Below are 22245 nucleotides of genomic sequence, written 5' to 3' on the forward strand. Positions count from 1 at the left end.
GGGCACGAACCCGTGTCCCCTGCATTGGCAGGCGGACTCTCAACCACTGTCCCACCAGGGAAGCCCCTGTTTTTTTTTTTTAATAGTAGTCATCCTAATGGACATGAGGTCATAGTTGTACTTTTGATTTACAGTTTCCTAATAATTAATGATGTTGAGCATCTTTTCATGTTCTAGTTGGCCATTTGTATATCTTCTTTGGAGAAATATCCATTCAAGTGCTTTACCCATTTTTGAATCAGGTTATTGTTTTTGTTGTTGAGGTTTAAGAATTCTTTATATATTCTGGATATTAGCCCTTTATGATATATATGATTTTCAAATATTTTCTCTTATTCTGTGTGTTGCCTTTTTACTCTGATGGTAGTATCCTTTGATACACAGAAGCTTTAAATTTTGACGTAGTCCAGTTTATCTGTTTTCTCTTTTGTTCCCCCTGCTTTTGATGTCATATCCAAGAAACCATTGCCAAATCCAATGTCATGAAGCTTTTCCTCCTGTTTTCGTCTAAGAATTTTATAGTTTTAGGTCTTTGATACATTTTTAAGTTAATTTTTGTATATGGTGCAAGGTAAGGGTCCAACTTCGTTCTTTTGTATGAAGATATCCAATTTTCCCAACTCCATTTGTTGAAGAAATTGTTCATTCCCCATTGAGTAGTCTTGGCATCTTGTTGAAAGTCATTTGACCATATATGTGAGGGTTTATTTCTGGGCTCTCTGTTGTAGTCCATTGGTCAATATGTTTGTCTTTATGTCAGTACCACACTATTTTGATTAGTGTGGTACTGACATAAAGACAGTACCACACCAACAGCTTTGTAATAAGCTTTGCAATAAGTTTTAGCTTTGCAGTAAGTTTTGAAATCAGAAAGTGTGAGACCTGCAACTTTGTTCTTATGTGTCAATATTATTTTGAGTATTTGGGGTCCCTTGAGATCACTTACGAATTTTAGGATGGATTATTCTATTTCTTCAAAAATGCTATTGGGATTTTCACAGGGATTACATTAAATCTTTATATCAGTGTGACTCATGGCTTACTTAGAAGCAAACCTCTAGTTTACAAACGTGGAATATTAGGTACCTTTTTTTAAGATATAAATTTCTTTATTTATTTATTTTTGGCTGTGTTCGGTCTTCATTGCTGCCTGCAGGCTTTCTCTAGTTGCGGCGAGCGGGGGTTACTCTTCGCTGCACCACGCGGTCTTCTTATTGCGGTGGCTTCTCTTGTTGCAGAGCACGGGCTCTAGACTTGAGGGCTTCAGTAGTTGTGGCACGTAGGCTCGGTAGTTATAGCTCTCGGGCTCTAGAGCACAGGCTCAGTAGTTGGGGCGCATGGGCTTAGTTGTTCCGCGGCATGTGGGATCTTCCCAGACCAGGGCTTGAACCTGTGTCCCCAGCATTGGCAGGCAGATTCTTAACCACTGCGCCACCAAGGAAGTCCCATTATGTACCTTTTTATTACTGATTTGTAGTTTAATATCATTGTGGTCAGGGAACATACTCTAAATGATTTCAAGCCTTTGAAATTAGTTGAGGTTTGACTTGTGACTAAGCATATTAATAAATGCCACTTACACACTTGGAAAGACTGTGTAATCTGTCCATATATATAGTGTTCTGTATATATCAATTAGATAAGTTATTTGTGTTGTTCTGGTTTTCTAATTTTTGTGTGTGTCTGTTTTCCATCAGTTATTCAGAAAAGTGTATTAAATATCTCCCTTTCTGGTAGTGGATTTGTGTGTTTCTCCTTTTAAGAAGTTTATTTTTGCTTTATGTGTTTTGAAACTCTGTCAAACTAGATCAAATGATCTAGTACAGATTTTATGATATCCAAGGAATTGTGATATCTTTCTTGTAGTTTATATTATTATAAAAATTATTTATTATCATTATAAAAACGTTTTTATTTATGCCTTGTAATGCACTTGTCTTATTAGTATAAGCTACTTTGTTATTAGTATAGCTGAGCTAGCTTTATTTTGGTTTATGTTTCTATTATATTTCCACTCTGTTACTTTCACTCTATGTTCCTATATTTAAGAATTGTCTCTTGTAGTCAGTACATGGTTGGTTTTATTATTTTTTAATCTAAACTGACAAGCTTAAGATTTTCATCTATTACATTTAGTATAATTACCGATACATGTGGATTTTTATCATCTTACTATTTTCTATTTAACCACCTGTTTTATGTTTCTTTTTCTCTCCTTTTTTGTCCTTTTTTAGATTAGTCTATTTTTTGTTATTCAGTTGTTTTTTTTTTTTTTTTTGCGGTACGTGGGCCTCTCACTGTTGTGGCCTCTCCCGTTGCGGAGCACAGGCTCTGGATGACCAGGCTCAGCGGCCATGGCTCACGGGCCCAGCCGCTCCGCGGCGTGTGGAATCTTCCTGGACTGGGGCACGAACCCGTGTCCCCTGCATTGGCAGGCGGACTCTCAACCACTGCGCCATCAGGGAAGCCCTGTTATTCAGTTTTTATCCTCTACTACTTTGTTAGCAATTTACTATTATACTAGCTTTGTCAAGTGATTACTCTAGAGATTATTTGTACATTCTTGACTACTTATAGTCTAATAAAAATGATTTTTACCACTTTGCTTTTAATGCCAGAATCTTAGAACACTAACTCCATTTATACATCCAAACACCTTTTGTGTCATTGTCATGCATTTTAATTTCACATATATTTTGAGCCCCTCAAATTGTTTTATATTGCTAATATTATTTATATTTACCCATATATTTACCTTTTCTGTTGCTCTTTATTCTTTCCTGCAATTACTTGCTTCCTTTAAAGATTATTTACCTCCCATCTGAATCTTTTAGTATTTCTTTTAATTTAGGTCTCCTGGCAATTAAGTCTCTTAGATTTTGTCTGAACACTTATTTTACCTTTTTTACTTTGAAAAATGTTCAGTCCTTCAGAAATGTTATACCTGTGAACAACCATGAAAATTTTACCTAGATTCACCAGTTAGCATTTTTCCACATTTGTTTTCTTTCCCTGTTCTTTTACCTGATCCATTTGGGAGTTAGTTGCAGATATAGTAACATTTCCCCCTAAATATTTAATTCAGTATATAACTCCTAAGAACAGAGCCTTCTCCTACATAACCACAATGTAGTTATCACACACATAATTTATCACTGATACACATTACTTCATCCATATTCACATTTCTCCATGTCTCAATAATGTATTTGATAGCATTTTGTTTTATTTTGATTTTTCTTTCTGTTTTCAATCTGGAATCCAATCAAGAATCATGCATTGTTGTATTTAGTTGTAATGTTTTCTTGGTCTGCTTTTATACAAAACTATTTCTTAGCCTTTTTTGGACATTCATGTCAGATATTTTTGAGGTATAGGCCAATTTTGTAGAATATCCTCAGTTTGAGTTTGTCTTATTGCTTCATCATGATTAGATGCAGGTCAAACATTTTTGGCAGGATATTGTGTAGATGACATATTCTTTTCAGTTCAGCTCATCAGGGAGAACTTAATGTCAATTTGTAGTATTTTCATTAATTTTTAAAAGAAATTTTGCATTTTTAGCTGATAGTTTATCCAAGAGTAGTTTGAGTTTGAAAAACTCCTGGCGAGAGAGGCTTTTTAATTTTTTAAAATTTCTCTTTTTATTGCATAGAAATCAGAGAATGTTATTTCCATATCTGCTTAATAGAATTTGATTATTTGTGATCTAATATCACTCTTTATGACTGTCCTGTGTATACTTAAGAAAATGGCTCATTCTCTGTTATCAGGGTAAAAGTTTGATATCTGTCTGAAAGATTTGACATTATTAAATCGTCCTCTATTTCCTTATTTTTTTTTCAGCTTGCTCTCTCTTAGAATGAGAATAGTGATATGTGAAAGTCTGTAATTATTAGTGGGTTTCTGTGTATTTTTCTTTTCATCTCCCATAGTTTTGCTTTAAGAAGGTGGTTGTGTGATTTAGTGCATAAATATTAATAACTGTTGTATTTTCATTATACTGCTAATTCTAGATGTTATAAAATGTTTCATCTCTGACCTTCAGCTTGAATTTTCCTTGCCTGATATCAGGCCCATAATCCTTGATATCTTATTGTTTTAATTTGCTTTGTGTACTCTTTCTCATGTCTTTTTTTTATTAACTTTTGATTTACTTTGTTTTAGGAAGATGTTTTATATACAGCATAGAGTTGTTTTTTGCTTTGTGAACCAATTTGAAATTAAAAAAAATATACTACTTAATCACATTCACATTTATTGGTATGACTTTTATATTTGGTCTTTTTTTAAAAAATAAATTTATTTATTTATTTATTTACTTATGGCTGTGTCGGGTCTTCGTTACTGCGTGTGGGCTTCCTCTAGTTGTGGCAAGTGGGTGCTACTCTTTGTTGCGGTGTGCGGGCTTCTCATTGCGGTGTGCGGGCTTCTCATTGCGGTGGCTTCTCTTGTTGTGGAGCACAGGCTCTAGGTGTGTGGGCTTCAGTAGTTGTGGCACGTGGGCTCAGTAGTTGTGGCACGTGGGCTGTAGAGCACAGGCTCAGTAGTTGTGGCTCACGGGCTTCGCTGCTCTGAGGCATGTGGGATCTTCCCGGGCCAGGACTTGAACCCGTGTCCCCTGCATTGGCAGGCAGATTCTTAACCACTGAGCCACCAGGGACGTCCCTATATTTGGTCCTTAATGTCTTATTATTTTGTTATATTTACAGTTTCTTTATGGCCTGTTTTGTGTGTGTATGGGTATGTGAGTGTGTGCTTTTTGGTACTTCAGAAGGCTTTTATTTTTTGTTCTATTGTTTAACTTTATAGTAATATCTTTTATCATGTCCTTATTCTGCCTTTTCCATACTTAATTGTCTTCTCTTTTATTTTTAAAAGATATCTTTTGACTCCTACTTATTAAGTTATAATCAATGAACTTATTTTACTTTCTCTCATCTTTCTTCTTCCATTTTTAATATTTGCATTATTTCTGCTTTTTAAGATAGTATAACATTTACAAATCATTTTTCTAATCTTGTCCCCACTCTTAGTTTTAGGTCTTTAATTAAATATATTACATGCTTACTATCAGTCTTTTTACTGAAGTTTACCCGTGCTGCTGCTGCTGCTGCTGCTTCTTTTTTTTTTTGTGGTACGCGGGCCTCTCATTGTTGCGGCCTCTCCCGCTGCGGAGCACAAGCTCCAGACGCGCAGGCTCAGCGGCCACAACTCATGGGCCTAACCGCTCCGCGGCATGTGGAATCTTCCCGGACCGGGGCACAAACCCGTGTCCCCTGCATCAGCAGGCGGACTCTCAACCACTGCGCCACCAGGGAAGCCCCAGATTTTAATCTTTTTAAACATTTTAGATTGAGGTAATCCAAATGCCAGTATGTTAACAGAAGTAACCTTTTCTTCCTTCGTTAATTTTTGTTATGGGCAGAGAAAATGACCGTGTAAAGAATTATATATTCCCTCTTTTCTTTTAGCCTAAGAAACCTGTCAAGGTAAAACCTCGTCCACCTGTGGTTCCTCGACCTTCCAGTAGTTCCACGGCAGCTGCTCGCCACAGATTGTTAAGGGTTCTCCCCCACATTGGGCAGTCTTGTTTACCTTCTTCTGGGAACACATATCTGCCTGACTCAGCCAGCAATGCCATTTCAAGTTTGCCAGCTCTGCCCCCTGCTGATATATCCATATCATCTATCGCTAGTGATTTTATTAAGGAAGACAATAACTGGGAGAGTAACACACAGTCTCATTCCAATAGTGGCTTCAAACTACCACCTCAGATACCCCCTATGGAGTTTGAAAATGACAAAGAGCTTGCTGATTCTGTTCTCCATCTTGGATCATCCCTACCTAGGCAGACAAAAAACTTTTCAGCAAATTTGCCATCTAATAATGAGGATGACACTGTTTTATTTCCAACTTCAGAAGAGTGTGTAACTGAAGAATCGCTTCTACCTGAAGTGGGTTCCTTTGCTTCCTTTACCGAAGGAAATGCTGATGAAAAGAGCAGTGGCTTAGAAGGCACACAGAAGGTAAATCCAGAATTCTCACTCACTAATGGTGATAAAGGGTTGAAAGCTACAGAGCAGCATCTTAAACATGTTGCAAGAGTGTTGAGTGGTGAATCAGTAGAAACTGCAGTTCTCGACCACCGTGAATTAAGTCCTCACAAGAATAGACTCTTATCACCTCTTCACTGTTCTGCACCAATGTCACTACATAACTCTCTGGTGAAACCACAGAGACAGTCCAAATGTTTTGAGTCTGGGAACCTCCAGTCTTCTGCTTCACAAAATGTGCTTCGGTCGCTGGACATTCGAAATATAACTGATTCTTCTTTCTCTAGGACTACTTGCTTTCGAGCTGTTAAAGTCGATTCACCTGGGAAAAGATCTGATATTATTTCTAAAGTTGAGGCTCGGGATATCACAGAAATGGCTAACAAGGCATCCAAAGAGCCTGTTGGTTGTGTAAATAATATAGGTTTTCTTGCTTCGCTGGCCCAGAGCGCAAGCAGAGACAGCTTGCAGAGCACACATGGGGCAGGCAGGCTTCGAACCTCTGGAATTGGGCTGTTTACAAACCTCCAGCATTTTCAGGAAGAAAGCCTTAGGAAAAGTTCTCCCCAGTTAGAACCTACAGAATTTTTTTTAGTAAGTATTTGCCTTTCAATATGTTCTACTAGTTATCCATGTAGTGATTCAACATATAGTTTGTTTTTTGTTTACACATTAAATAAAGAGGCCTAAGGTTGAATTCTTTTCATAACTTTCTCTTAAAATGTTTATCTAGTTTGTAGAAAATTTTTTTGACAGTTGAATTTTAAATAATGTTTTGGTCCTAAATTTGAAAGTAGATTTGTGTAAACAGTTTATCATGTATTTTTAAATACTAAATATTTTTATTAATGTTTTTCCTCAATAAGAACTTTTATTTGAGCCATCGAATTTTACTTTCTTATAGATAAAGAGTAAGTACAATATTGATGGATGGGACAATCAGGTTCCAAGTTAATTTAATTAAAAATAGATTAAATAATTTTAAATGAAAGCTCAGCAGCATTTTTACAATAAAACATAATTATTTCATGTTTGGTGATCTTCCCTTCTATTTTCCATTAACTCACCTCTATAGATGTTTTGTGTTTTAATTGTAGTCTGCCCGTGGTATTGGAATGAATGGAAATAATACAGCAGCAGGGAAAAGAGTAGGTAAGCAACAGATAATTTTGAAAACAATATAAGGCTAATAATCATAGCATTATGCATACTATGAATTTGAATTTTCAAAGAGAAATGAGAACATTCTCTGTGGTATGTACAGAGTAAACTTTCCCTAAACTTTGTTCCACTTAAGAAAATGATTATGAGAACTGACTGTAGGACATATTTGAAGAATCAAACAAAAATTGAAATTGAGGTCTCTGTTGTCTGGGAAAAGATACGGTCTATGCGAAAAGATAAGTTGCATGAAAAATTAACATGTAGTTCGCAACCCTCCCAGTCCCTGGCCACTCTAGAGCCATGCTGGGTGCTGGATGGGTTTTGAGGAAATACCCTAGAAAGGTGTTTCTTAAAGTCATGGTCCAATATCAAGGACAGTAGTAAGAGCTCCATTTGATGAACTGTTTTTTTCTGGATGAAAGAAAGGGACAGTCTCTTTGACTAGGCCTTTCCAAGGCATAGTAGCAGAAATGACTATATTCTTAGCACTCACTTATATCAATAACACCTTAAAGGTGCACTGGCCAGCCATAATTTCCTAAGAAGCCATTACTATCATCATTTTTTGTGTTTTAATACCCAGACTAGAGATGGAAACTCTACCAAAGATGTACCACCTTTGTAGCCTCGAAGTTCTAAAGAATACATTATATATTATGGTTGCCATGTTACTTCCATATCTTTAAAGAGATACCTAGGGTTTGTTTCCACTACCCAAGGTTCTAAAGGTATAAGGTCCAAGGTTCTAAAGTCTTAATGTATCCATTTTTAAATTTTTTTATTGTGATAAAACCCACATAACAAAATTTAATATCTTAACCATTTTTAAGTGTACAATTGAATGACATTAAGTAATTAACATTTTTGGCCAACCAACACCACCATACATCTCCAGAACTCTTTTCATCTTGAAAAACAGAAACTCTGTACCCATTAAACATTAACTCCTCATGCCTCCCTCTCCCCAGGCCTTGGCAACCACTGTTCTATTTTCTGTCTCTATAATTTTAACTACTCTAAGTACCTCATATAAGTGAAATCATTCAGTGTTTGTCTTTTCATGCCTGGCTTACTTAGCATAGTGTTCTCAAGGTTCATCTATGTTTTAGCATGTGTCAAAATTCCCATACTTTTTAAAGCTGAATAATATTCCATTGTATGTATATACAACACTCTGCATACCTCTGCATCTATGGATGGAGACTTGTGTTGCTTCCACATTTTACCTGTTGTGAATAATGTTATTACAGACACGAGTATACAAATATCTCTTTGAGACTCTGATTACAATTCTTTTGGGTATATACCCAGAAGTGGAATTGCTGGTTCATATGGTAATTCTATTTTTAATTTTTTGAGGAACTGCCATACTGTTTTCTGTAGTAGCTGTACCATGTCACATTCCCACCAGCAGTGTACAAGGTTTCCAATTTTTCTACATTCTCACCAATACTTGGTATTTTCTGTTTTGTTTTGTTTTGTTTGATAGTGGGCATCCTAACAGGTGTGAGGTAGTATCTTATTGTGGTTTTGATTTGCATTTCCCTGATGATTAGTGAAGTTGAGTATCTCTTAATGTGCTTAACCATTTGCATATCTTCTTTGGAGAAATATGTGTTCAAATCACTTGCCCATTTTTGAATTTGATTGTTTTTTGTTGTTGAGTTTTAGGTGACTCTATATATTGGATGTTAATTCCTTATATATGATTCACAAATATTTTATCCCATTCTGTAGGTTGCCTTTTTACTTTGTTGATAATGTCTTGATGCACAATAGTTTTTAATTTTCATGAAGTTCAATTTGTCTATTTTTTCCTTTGTTGCCTGTGTCTGGTGTTGTGTTCAATAAATTGTTACCATATCCAGTGACATGAAGCTTTTCCCATATATTTTATTTCAGGAGTTTTATAGTTTTAGGCCTTACATTAGGTCTTGCATACATTTGAATTAATGTTTATATATGGTGTAATGTAAGGGCCCAACGTTATTCTTTTCCATGTGGATATCCAGTTTTCGAGGCACCATTTGTTAAAAAGACTGTCCTTTTCCCCATCAAATGGTCTTGGCACCCTTGTCAAAATCATTTGATTATATATGTGAGGGTTTATTTCTGGGTTCTTAATTGTATTCCATTGATCTGTATGTCTGTCTTTATGCCAGTGCCACAGTTTTGATTATTATAATGTATCTACTTTTAATGTTATAATTATTTTTCTTTGACACCTATTTAAGTCTGTCCAGTCCTAACCCACAGCTCAGCCTCTTGGAAGTTTGTGTTGTACTTGTCGCATCTCTCTCAACTCTAATTCAGCCTACAGTGCTTTCTTCTCTTCTCGCTGCTCCTCTGAAACTGCCATTGCTGAGGTCACCAAAGATCTACATAATTTCAAATCCAGTGGATACTTCTGTATCCTTATCTTACTTGATTGTTATGGCCTTCTTCTTGAAATAGTTTTTTTTTTCTTTTCCTATCTTTCTCCCTTTTTATTTCTTTTTTTATTCTGGGCTATTACATTTTTGTAGATTTTTGGTTTTGTTTGTTTTTGGTTTTTTTAAGCCTCAGTTTTCTTTTTAACTTGTTTTACCAGTCCCTCTGCTTGTCCCCAGGTGTATACTCTTTTGATTGATTTCATTTAGGTCAGTCATCATTTAGGTCAGGTCATCAACTGCTACCTGCAGTGATGATTCTCCAAACTACAGCTATGTAACTTGCTGCTGTTTTCTTTCATTAATAACTGTATCATTCTGAATTACCTAGAAGAGTCTGTGAAAGTTTTGGCATAAGTTTTGTTTAATTGACTTAATCGAGTTCCTCCATTGGTCCTCTTTGCTTTTCACTGTAGGGTCTCCCTTGGAAATCTTATCCATCTTCATAGCTTTAGTTATCATTTTTAGGCAGATGATTACCAAACTTGCATCTTGAACACCATTTAATACTTTGTTTGCTGCCTTATTCTGTTGGGTGAATTTTTATAGATTATTGTGTTAGATCAAATATTAGATCATATTTCCTAAATATTGGTCTAATTAGACCAATTAGACCAATATTTAGGAAATGCCAAACAAGTGAGTTAATCCAAATATCTTTACTCTCGTTCTGAAAAGCAACTGTTCGCAGTGGCATTATTTTATTGACTTTTTCTTTATTCATATGTTCATTACACATTTGAGAGAAGGCTTCGGAGAGGAGCTGGTGATTGATGATATCTTCTTACAGGATGAGTAGAGTTTTACTAGGTTGACAAGGTTACTGGAGCATTTTAGAAGAAGAGATTGCACATGTGAATGGGTCTGGCGCATCATTCAGGGTGGGTATGATGTGGCAAATGACAGAAAATGACTCTGGAAAGTTAGAAAGGTATCATATTGGACATGTGACCTTGAATGTCAATCCATGGAAGTTGAATTTTTCCTGTTGGTAGTAGGGAACCTATATATTAGGGCTGGTTCCTAGCATGGAGTATATGACTAATAATTTTATTTTTCTCTGGTTGGTAGAAGGATATATGGAAACCATTCTCATAGGAGAAGACTGTGGTTATGTTTCTGTGCCACCTTATTTCGGTCACTACTATGTTCTCTGTTTCTGCACATTCACAAGAGTTCTTGAATAAAAAAAAAAAAAGCTTGCAAAACATTGAATTAAGCACCCCCAAGCAAAGAAAAACATGAAAATATGACTACACTGAACTAAATTTTCGTCAACAGATTTTTCTTCTACTGTTGTTTAAGGAAGAATATCCTAAGCCTGAATTTCAAAGATAATTGCAATTAGATGAGCTTCAGAGGATATCTGGTAGTATATGCCTTTCCTCTGTGTCCTGTGCAAATGCTTGTCTTATTTTTATTATTTAAGAAGAGGAAAGTATCCCATCACCTTTGTGAAATGTTCTTGATAACTCTAAGTGCACTTGAAGAAGAAAGTGCTTATTAACTTGAGTTGGTGCCTGGCCACCATTAGGAGTCATAAGTTAGTTTCCAGTTTTAGGCAATTTTTTTTTCCAGTTTTGGGCAAGATCTTGGACTGTATTTTAGCCTAGTAATAAAGCATACTTAATTTTATTGGGCTTGTATATCCAGCACCCAGTTTGGGTTGTGGGAAAAGGCATAGTGTCAATTAATTGTAATTCCAACTTTTCGAACCCTTGAAGGATTTTCAGAGACTTTTAGCTGCCAGATAAACCTTAAGCCCAGACCTCTCAGACCTTTTTCAGTAGTAGAGAATAGGTATCATCTCTATTGACACTCTACCATTTTTCTTCTCACTTCTTCCCTTTGTTTTTGCTTTCTTTGTTTGCCTCTTGTTTCTTGGCCTTTGGGTGCCACCACGCACTGTGTACTTATACTGTTAGTGTAACAAGTATGGATAGTGACATTGAGTCTCTCTGCTTATGAGTGGGGTTTGTTGGAATTCTACTCAGTTCTAAAAGCGTTTCACTTAGTATTTAAAGAAACTGATTTAATTCTTTCTCATATAATAGCAGGTGTGCTCTTATTTTTAAGGTAAAAAATCAAGTTGTTACAATAGCCCAGAATTTAGTAAATATTTTCTGAAAAGGTAGTAGTACTGTGAAATCGAGCAGTGCACCCTGAGTCACTATTGATAATATGATATTTTATATAAATATAACATTTAAATTTTTCAGAATGCTTTTTGTATGTGAGAACTGAGTTGACCTTTAAACACTTAGAAACTTAGGGAGAAAAATACATGTCCTGTTATCATAAAAATGAACAAATTGAAGTTTTGAAAGAATAACTTGCTTGTGGTTTGATGAATTTAGTTTCTATGGTATAATTAGGTCTAAAAGACCAGTTTCATGATATTCTTGTGCTCCTTCTTGGTGTGAAAGGACAGGGTGATTATAATACATATTATATTGTTCCTCAGAAGCCTCATAAATATGATTTTGAACCAGATATTCTTCTTGATTCTCTGCCAAAGTTCAGTATACTTTAAATATACTGAGTGTCCTCAGAAATAATTAGAAAGGTGTTGGTATGTAAAAAATATAAGTCCTAAAAATATGTCTTAGTCAGTAGAAACCTACCACATCTTAAAAAATACAACAGTTCTGGTGCATCTTTACTTGCAACTCTGTAAATAATTTTAGATATAAAAAAAGCACTAATTAATTTTTTATGGCTTAGAGGTTTGCTGTGGCAGGAATGTGTTTAATGTTTTAATAGTATTTCACATCTAGAATTTTATGTCTGTATTAATCAAGGTGTGCTTTCTCTAACAGGAGAATGTACTCATCACCTCCCACCCGTGAAAGCCCCTATTCAAACAAAGAAGAAAACAACAAAGCATTGTTTTCTTTGTGGAAAGAAAACTGGACTGGCTACTAGCTACGAATGCAGGCAGGTTGGCTAGCTGAAAAGCTGGGATGCTTTTTTTGTGGTGACCCAGTGTGGGGATACAATACAAAATGTTCTTTAAATTGCCTATTCATAACATCATTAAGATGATGTTCAAATAGACCCAGCTGAACTCCTTATTGGCTGAAGTAAAGAGCAAGTAGATAGCTTATGTGTTTCCAAAGTCATGAGATCCTCCCCTGCCCTTTAAAGTAGGACATATAAACCAATGGAAGTGTACTTTCTTTGTCTTATGATAGATGGTTTCTCTTTGACTGTGGCTTGGAAGAACCCCTCCTCCAAGATTCTATTTTATTTTATTTATTTATTTGGCCACTCTGAGTGGCATGCAGGATGTAGGATCTTAATTCCCCAACCAGGGATTGAACCCTTGCCCCCTGCAGTGGAAGCGTGGAGTTCTAACCACTGGACCACCAGGGAATTCTCGATTCTATTTTAAATTAAACAAAAAAGGACTAAATTTAACATTAATGTACTATAAATTATGAGTATATGGTACACTTTTCAAAACAGATGAATAATATGTTTATAAAAATAATTAATTTTTTCCTACTCATAATTATTTCTTTCATTAGCATTGCTAATATGCTCCGAGGATGGTGTCTGCCCTTAGGTTGAGGCCAGGCATTAAACAAAGCTGCTGCTCTTTAGAGTGTATTCTGTTCAAATGGAAACAGCTTATCTTGTTGCTAGAAGTACTTTAAAATCCTTTCATGGCATAGTTAGGTTTTACATAATTTAATTTTCTTATGAGACTGAATTTCTCAGAAATTCAGAGTTCTCCCAGGTTTACTAGATATAAGAGGAAGTGGTAGATATATTTATTGCTTTTTGCAGTTTTACTACTTCCTAGAGGTCAACAGCCTGTTTCACTCCAGAAGAGATTCTTTATTATAAAGTCCCATATTCATAGACAATTAACCGGTTCTTTTTTTGGGGTGCTTGTGCTTGTTTATGAGTAGAAGGGAAATGTCAGCCCTGCAATTCTAAAGAGGACTAAAGGGCTCCTGCTGGACTACGTGAAATCAAGCTTTGATCTCCCAGAGAGATGAGGTTCTTGTAGAAATGTGACTATTCACATAAACTTTTTTTGTGCTTTAGATGTGGAAACAACTTCTGTGCATCTCATCGCTATGCAGAAACTCACAGCTGCACCTATGATTACAAGAGTGCAGGGAGGAGATACTTACAGGAGGCAAATCCTGTGGTTAATGCACCAAAACTTCCAAAAATCTAACTCTTGCTCTGCACCTAAATGTTCTGCCCGAGGAATCGTATTACAATGACAGAAGAAATGTTGTTTAGACTGCATTATTTTTGTTCGACTCCAAAAGATTTGCCAAAGCATATAATGCATACTGTTGGAGAATGAGAATGCTACTGTATTTGACATCTTCATTCTTTGGTGAATCAAAAGTTTTAAAAGTAGTTTTAAAAACTTTAAACTATAATGGTTTAGCTTTGTTATTGCATGTCATGTGTTAAGTATTTTATATTTGATACTGCAATTTTACTAGACAAGTCTTCAAAAGATGCACTTTAGGAAGTTAACATTGACTATGTAACCAGCTTCCATGTTGTACAGAAATAAGCCTTCATGTAATGGCTCTACTCAAATCTACAATTTTTTTTGTGGGGGTGGGGTGGGTGGGGATTTAAAACAAATATCCCATACGTGAAAGTTTATTGAGTTTACTGGCAAGTTCCTTTTTATTTCAAGCTTTTTGTAAAAAAAGAACATTTGGTTTTCCAGTGTGGTTTTAACACATATATTTCTTCCATATTCAGACTGACATTCAGATATGTATCCATTCTATAAAACACATCATGTTAATCATAGTATATATTTCTTAAAATACTACTTTTTGAATGGTAGTTTTAAAATAGATGATGTCCCACTTGTTGCCATTAAATACAGAACCCAACTTTTCACTTTTTGAAAAATGGCTATACAGAAAACAAAATCTCACAGCTTGGTTTGTTTTTCTTATGTTGAGTGCTATTACCAGGAGAAATTCAAATAAATATTCAATTTCATTATGATTTTGATTATTCACAATAATTTTTCTTTTATAAATACTTTAAAATAAAACAGTTTAATTAAATAAATCAGTAATTTATTCTACTTGGAAAAAATGACTGTCAGTATAAAAGAACGCTTTTAAGGTGTAAGGGCCCTGCTCCCCAGATGTAGCTAATGTACCAGCTTTTGGGAGGCCACTTGCTTTATGGAAGCTTAGTTGAATCTGATGCTGAACCCCGGTAAATAGCTGGCAGGCAACCCAAGTAGACTCTGCAACTCTAGTCCAACCCAAGTGGGATCTGCACTGGTACCAGAAGGCTAATTTAGGTGCTCCACAGGGCCACAGGGCCTCTTTCTCCATGCAAGGCTGAATGAAATGAAGAGTTCCGTTACCCTTCCTCTGCTTCCTAGAAGAGATTAAATGTTGAGTGGAGAAAAATTACTTCAGAGCAAGAAGGAAATACATTTACAAAAGGGAAAGGTGAGAAATTAGTGGAGTAGTGATGCAATTAGGGGTTGATAGCATACTTTTTAAGGGGGGCTATATAGGCTAATGAAAAATATTTCCATCTGTGTTGAGCAGTTCAGCTTTTACTCTATTACACGGATAGGCTGCTGAAAAGTGGGCCAAGATGTATTTATTCTATAGATAAATGTGGATGCTTAGGACATGTTTGGTATATGCTTAGTGCACTATGCTTTATAAACCAAGACCATGTAGAAAGAAGTCTTGTTTTAAGTTTACCAAAGATTTTGGTCAAAGTTGAGTCTTTTTTTTCTAATTTCTAAGTCACTGAGAAATAAACCAGTTTAATTCAAGAAATTATATATATATATATTTAAACATCTTTATTGGAGTGTAATTGCTTTACAATGGTGTGTTAGTTTCTGCTGTATAACAAAGGGAATCAGCTATATACATACATATATCCCCTGGGAGCCATTTCTTTATGCCTTAAATTCTTACGGGGAAGTGATCATAATTTTTAGAGACTTCAGATCTATCTTTGCATTGCTAATAATTAGCAGAATGCCTTGCCTATAGGCACTGGTTAAACATTAGTTAAATGAATTAATTTTATTGGACAGCTTACCATGACAAAAAAATTAAGGCATTTATATTGTTTTATATAACTAAACTAACTTTATATAATAAAATCTAGTTTCTGGATTTTTTTAAACAGTAAGCATTTGGTTTTAGCAACACTAAAAGTCTGAAAAATTTTAACTTTTACCTACATGAAATATTTTCAAGTTTAGTGAACTTTAATCATTCTAATATGGGAACTTTAAATACTAAGATGTTTTAAAATTTTATCAGTGTTGTTAACTTGTGGAGGTATTTAATTTTAAAAAGAAGAAGGGAATTAATTTTCTGATATATGTTTCATATGGTTTTATGCCATCATGATAGATAATTCAGTCCTGTATGTAGCAGTGTTTCCCAAATTATGACCGCTATACCACTACTGGAACATGAGATGATTTTAAGTGATACATGGATGCACTTTTTTTTTTTTTTTTTGCGGTACGCAGGCCTCTCACTGCTGTGGTCTCTCCCGTTGTGGAGCACAGGCTCCAGACGCACAGCCTCAGCAGCCATGGCTCACAGGCCCAGCCACTCCGCGGCATGTGGGATCCTCTCAGACCGGGGCACGAACCCGCGTCCCCTGCATCGGCAGGCGGACTCTCAACCACTGCGCCACCAGGGAAGCCCAACATTTTTTAATAATTATATATTGTATCAGAAAAAAAATGTAACTCTAAGTAACTTAAGTTGAAAATAAAATAAATTGATATAGGTTAAAAAAAACTGATTGAAAATTGCCAAGCAAGGGTACATACAACAAATATCATAAAAGTTGACGTGAATGACTGAAATTTAGGAAAGAAGGTATGATGTTCTCATTTTTCTTTGAAAATTATGTTAAACTTTCAAAGTGATTGATGAAAGTAAATTACATAGTTTTAGAAAAACTATATAAAGATGAAAAATGAAAGTAAAAAGGTCACCGTATACCTCCCCCAATCTCTTTTAATAATTTCTATTTTAGTTTTTCTGGTAGTTACCGTCATAACAGTAGCCAATATAAACATTATTTTTTGATGCCCCATTATTACAGGTAAGGAATTTAGCATGATAACTCATTACTTCAAGACTGTACTTCCCAATTTTTTAGTGCGTTAGTCTGCTCATGCTGCCCTAACACAAAATACCACAGACTGGGTGGCTTAAACAGAGAAAACTGTGAGAACAGAAATTAAACAACAGAAATTAATTTTCTCACAGTTCTGGAGGCTTGAAGTCCCAGTTCAAGGGATCCAGCAGGGTGGATTTCTGGTAAGATCTTTCTTCCTGGCTTTCAGAGAGCTGCTCTCTTTCTGTCCTCACATGGTCTTTCCTCAGTGTGCACACACGGAACTTTGATGTCTCTTCTTACAAAGACATTAGTACCATGGGATCAGGGCCTCTCTCTAATGACCTCATTTAACCTTAATTACTTCCTTACTCCAAATATAGCCATGCTGGGGGTTAGGGCTTCAACATATGAATTTGGAGGAGACACATATTTAGTCCAAAATGATGTTATTTTTAGTTACAGTAGTTATTTCAAATTCACTCACTCCTCTGCAGTTACCCTAGTCCATGTTACCATAGCTTTCACTTGAGCTATTGCAATAGCTTCCTAACTGGGCTGCTTAAATTAGTTCTATGTCCTTCATAACCCACTGTCTACTCTTAACTGTAGTGTGCTTGCAGAACCAAAAAATTGAGCACATCGATGCTCGCAGTGTATCAGTGACTTCTTGTGTTCTTAGAATAAAGACCCAAATCCTTAACCCTTCTTACTAATAAGGCTCCTGTGGTCTGGTCCCCATCTACTTCTCCAGCCTCATATTGTACTGTTAATCCATGCTTTCTGGGATTTGCCCACACTTTTACTTTTCCCAGCCTGTTTTCCCTTGTTAACACCCACTCTTTATTCAGATGCCAACTCCATCTTTACTTCCTGAAGGAAGCAAACCTCTGTGTAACTATTGCCCACGTTAAGAAATAAGAAACACTGTCAGTACCCCAGAACTCATTCCTGCCTCCTACCCTTTCCCAATCACTACCACCATCCTTCCATACTGTGATAGTCATTTTCTTGCATTTTTTAATGGTTTTACCATCTAAGCATGTATCCCTGCAGTTTTGCTTTACAAAAACAAAAACCTTTACCTAGTGAAATTGTATGGCATGTATTCTTTTTCTGGCTTTTTTCATTCAGTGTTGATTATTTGTGTCGCATGTAGTTGTACCTAATTTTTATCGAAGTGTTCTTCTATATGACTGTGCCACAATTTATGTTTCCATTTACCGCTGATGCACATTTGGGTTGTTTCTAGCCTTGAGTATTATATACAATGCTGCTATGAACATTTGTGCACATGTCTCCTGGAGCACATGTATACACATTTCTTTTGAGTCTACACCTAAGAGCATAATTGCTGGATCATGGATGATTATTGTGTTCGTTCAACCTATTAGATGATATCAATGAATTTTCCAAAATGGATTTTACCAGCTTATCTCTACTCATAGCAGTTTGAGAGTCCTCTGTTTCACATCCTTACCAGTACTTACGATCTCTAGTCATTCCAGTGATTGGTTTTTGTTTACTTCTCACATGTTCCTGCTTGTGTCAGCCAGCCTCCCCACCAGCTCCAAGTTACCTTTCTTTTTTTTTTTTTTTTTTTTTTTTTTGGTGGTACGCGGGCCTCTCACTGTTGTGGCCTCTCCCGTTGTGGAGCACAGGCTCCGGACGCGCAGGCTCCGCGGCCATGGCTCACGGGCCCAGCCGCTCCGCGGCATGTGGGATCTTCCCGGACCGGGACACGAACCCGTGTCCCCTGCATCGGCAGGCGGACTCTCAACCACTGCGCCACCAGGGAAGCCCCAAGTTACCTTTCTTTACAGCTTTAGGGGTGAGGGGTGGAGTACGATCCCAGCTTTGGAGGGGAGAGGGTCTCCCTTGAATGATATTGAGCCTTGACTTCTGTCTCCCTGGTCCTGTGAGTCATGGTTTGGCGTATACACTTAGTATAGACAGGATTTCAGTGCTCTGCCTACCTCTTTGGATGCATGCTTTCACCTAGATTTCAGCCCAGTGATTCTCAAGACTCTTGCCAGTTCTTTGATTCTTTAAGAATATATACATTTAAAATTTTTGTCCAGCAGTTTCAGCCGGAGGAGTGGCTCAAATAACCTAGTCAGCTTTATTTCTGGAAACTGAAACTTTTAGTTGAATTTTTTCGATTCATTTTCTTGGATTATTTCGCAGTGTTAATCTCTTTCTTTTGTGTTACTGATCTTTTTCAAATACTTGATGATTTTGTACATGGCTATGAAGAATGTGACTGCTTAGTGTGGGTAGGGGGCCAAGGATAAAAGTGGAAGTATTGCTTAATTTACGTGTGCTTGGTGATTGTGCTTGTCAGGTAATCCTCTTTTGGAAACTCCTTCATTCAAATATTTATTGAGTGCCTCCCACGTGCAAGTAATTATAATTAGTTGTTTGGAAAATAGGTGAACTTGACAGGTGGAGTTTACATTGCAATACAGACAGACTTTAAACAACTAACCATGTCATTATTTAATTATAATTTTGATAAATATTATAAAGGAAAAAATGTGGACATATGCAAATATGCAACAGAAGCATCTGATCTAGTCCAGTACTCTTTAAGTTGAAACCTCTCAAAGAGTAACAAGTGATAATTAGCTAGGAAAAGGGGTTAATGATGAGGGAGAGACCTAGGAGAAAAGAAAAAAAAAAACTCATAAAGACTTTTTTCCTAGTTGGCTTTACCCCTTTATTCAGGAAGGGATGCCCTGATCAGAGACTTTATCCTATATGTAATTGACCAGAACACTATTATAAGGGCACCTAGGAGATCAAAGTTTTAGCTTTTCCATTATAGCAGTTTCAAGCAAGGAAGAAAGAGACTGGAAATGGAGACTGGGTCAGCTACCTACGGTTTCTGTTACAAAAGAATGATTAGATTCCAAAAGGGATGAGAATTTAAGGTTTGCTGGGGGTAGAAGCAAAATATAAAGGACAAAATCCTAATGAAAAGAATTCAGGGACACTAGATCAGCCCCAAAGCTTATATCCAATCTGCTCAAGAAGAGAATCAAACATTTTATTATATACAAAGAAAAAGAAAAAAGAATAAGGTTGAGATTTTAGTCTATATAGTATTTCTTTGTTATAATCACATCCTTAATATATAAACATATTCAGTCTTATTTTTCAAAAACCAATGTTTACCAATAGAAATACTTAAAGTAGACATTTAAAACAAAGACATTAAGGGAAGAAAAGTTCATAAAGGATGGAAGGAGTGCTAACAGACTTAAGTCATAAAAAGAAAAAGTTACAGTTAAGATAAAAAAATAAAGTCCAACACCTTGCTGTAGAGGAAATACCTGAAGTAGAAAGATACAGGCAAATTTTAGTTTACTTTTTAACTTTTAGCGCATTTCTTCTTATTGCTTAATAATATTTAATTCGGGACATCCCTGGCTGTCCAGTGGTTAAGACTCAGTGCTTGCACTGCAGGGGGGCGCGGGTTTGATCTCTGGTCGGGGAACTAAGATCCCACGTGCTGCGTGGCATGGCCGAAAAAAAAAATTTAATTGTCTGGATATCTTTCATTGCTGTGTCAGCTGAGGGGGTCTAGAAGCAATAACATCCTAGTAGCAAAGAGTACACCTAGCACCCAGATCTTGGTTTCTAATACCAATTGTCTAATAAAGGACAATACCATACTTCCTTAGAGAAATGGCTGATTCTAGGACTGGAACAGGAAATATGACTTCTTGTAGTGCCAGAAAGAAAGGGAGTGCTGAAAAAAGAAAGCCCACACCAAAAACCTACAATAATGATGGGGTATATCAAAGGGACACAGTAGTCAACTGAAAGAGCTCCCAGTAGCCAAACCTGGAACACTGAGCAATAAAATAAAGTAGTATTGGATTATAATTCAAAGTACAAGTATCCATGAGTCTACACTTACATAAACAGTAAATTTTAAAATGATTGAGAAGAGACATATCTCCCATTCAGAAGAATTCTGTAGATAGTCCTCCCTCAAGAAAGTGGGTATAACTCCCCATTCTGTAACTGTGAACTGTGCTTAGTGACTTCCTTCCAATGCGTACAGTATGGAAAGGGGGAAAGAGTGACTTTACAATGGAGAAACCTGACAAACACTACGTCAGCCAGGTGATCAAGGTCAAACATCAACAATGATGCATCATGTTGATAGAATGAACCCTTGATTAGATGTAGTGAGAATGGCACTTTACCTCTGTGATCTTCCTGTCAAAAACCCACAGCCCCTGGGACTTCCCTGGCAGTCTAGTGGTTAAGACTTCGCCTTCCGATGCAGGGGGTGCGGATTTGATCCCTGGTTGGGGGACTAAGATCCCACATGCCACACACTGTGGCCAAAAATTAAAAAAAAGAAAAAAAAAACTAAGGAAATCTGAATCAAGCATAGACTTTAATATACCATACTAATATAAAGTATTAACAGGGGAAATTGGGTGTGGGATATATGGGAACTCTTGAAAATTTTATGTAAATCAAACTATTCTAAAAAATAGTTTATTAAAAAAACTTAAAAAAAATATGTCCAAAAAGGAGTGGACTAGACTAGCTAGTATGTGCCTTAACATCCATTGTGGATATAACAGGACAAGTCAACAGTGAAAAACAAGATGAATTTAACATTTTTGTAGACAATAAAATGGGACAAATAGAGAATATATGTTTTCTCAAGTATTTGATTCCTTTGGGGGCAAGAAAATCCATGTAAAATATAAAAAGTAAACATTTTAAACAGTACATTCATAGAAGTATTCTGTTGTAAAATGCTGTCATTAAAGTGTTTAACAATAATGGAAAACTAAAAAGTTCTTCACACATATTTAAAAATCCTAGAAAGTATTATTTTATACACCAACTTTCATAAATAGTACTTATTAAAATTTGCACAACACAGTCAAAGCTGTAACTTACCAGAAAATAGTGCTATATTCTTTATTCCGGAAATAAGGTAGAAATGTCTATGTTACAAAGAAAGAGAAAAACTATAACTGATCTAAAACTTGGGAAAAGAACTGAGAGAACCAAAGGAAAAGAGAAAATGGAAATCACGAAAAGAAAAGAAAGTGAATACTGGAAATTGAATAAAATTGCACTTATTCCACAATATTTCAGCCAAATTTATATCAACATTACCTTAAGAAAGAAAAGTAAATTAGTAAAATTAGAAATGAAAAGGGAAGTTTAATTCAGAAGAATCTAAAAAATATTATGGAAAGTTAGCAAAATGAGTAGCGCCCCAGAGATTTTCTTGGAAAAAATTTCATTTAAATACAGTATTCAGTCATTCAATAAGTATTAACTGAGCGTCTACTAGGTGTCAGGCACTATTCTAAATGCTGTGGACATAGTGTTGAACTAAATATCCCTGCTTTCATTATGTGCTTATATTCTAGAGATGGGAAACAATAAAAATAAATATGCCAGATGGAGTATTGGTGTTAGGATGTATTCGTTTACTA

General features: G+C 36.0%; 1 protein-coding gene across 3 annotated transcripts in view; it reads left to right on the top strand.

Moving 5' to 3' along the window:
* The window catches only part of ZFAND4 (zinc finger AN1-type containing 4), a 72240-nt gene extending 58037 nt beyond the window's left edge, over positions 1 to 14203 (top strand). For all 3 annotated transcript variants that reach the window (XM_060125705.1, XM_060125706.1, XM_060125704.1), the window contains exons 7-10: positions 5475 to 6650; positions 7154 to 7208; positions 12469 to 12586; positions 13706 to 14203. In XM_060125705.1, coding sequence (XP_059981688.1) covers positions 5475 to 6650; positions 7154 to 7208; positions 12469 to 12586; positions 13706 to 13841 — 1485 coding nt within the window. In that variant the 3' untranslated portion in view covers positions 13842 to 14203. The remainder of the gene's footprint in view (positions 1 to 5474; positions 6651 to 7153; positions 7209 to 12468; positions 12587 to 13705) is intronic.
* The last annotated feature ends 8042 nt before the right edge of the window (positions 14204 to 22245 follow it).

The sequence above is a fragment of the Lagenorhynchus albirostris genome, chromosome 16, assembly GCF_949774975.1.
Source record: "Lagenorhynchus albirostris chromosome 16, mLagAlb1.1, whole genome shotgun sequence".
Classification (NCBI taxonomy): domain Eukaryota; kingdom Metazoa; phylum Chordata; class Mammalia; order Artiodactyla; family Delphinidae; genus Lagenorhynchus; species Lagenorhynchus albirostris.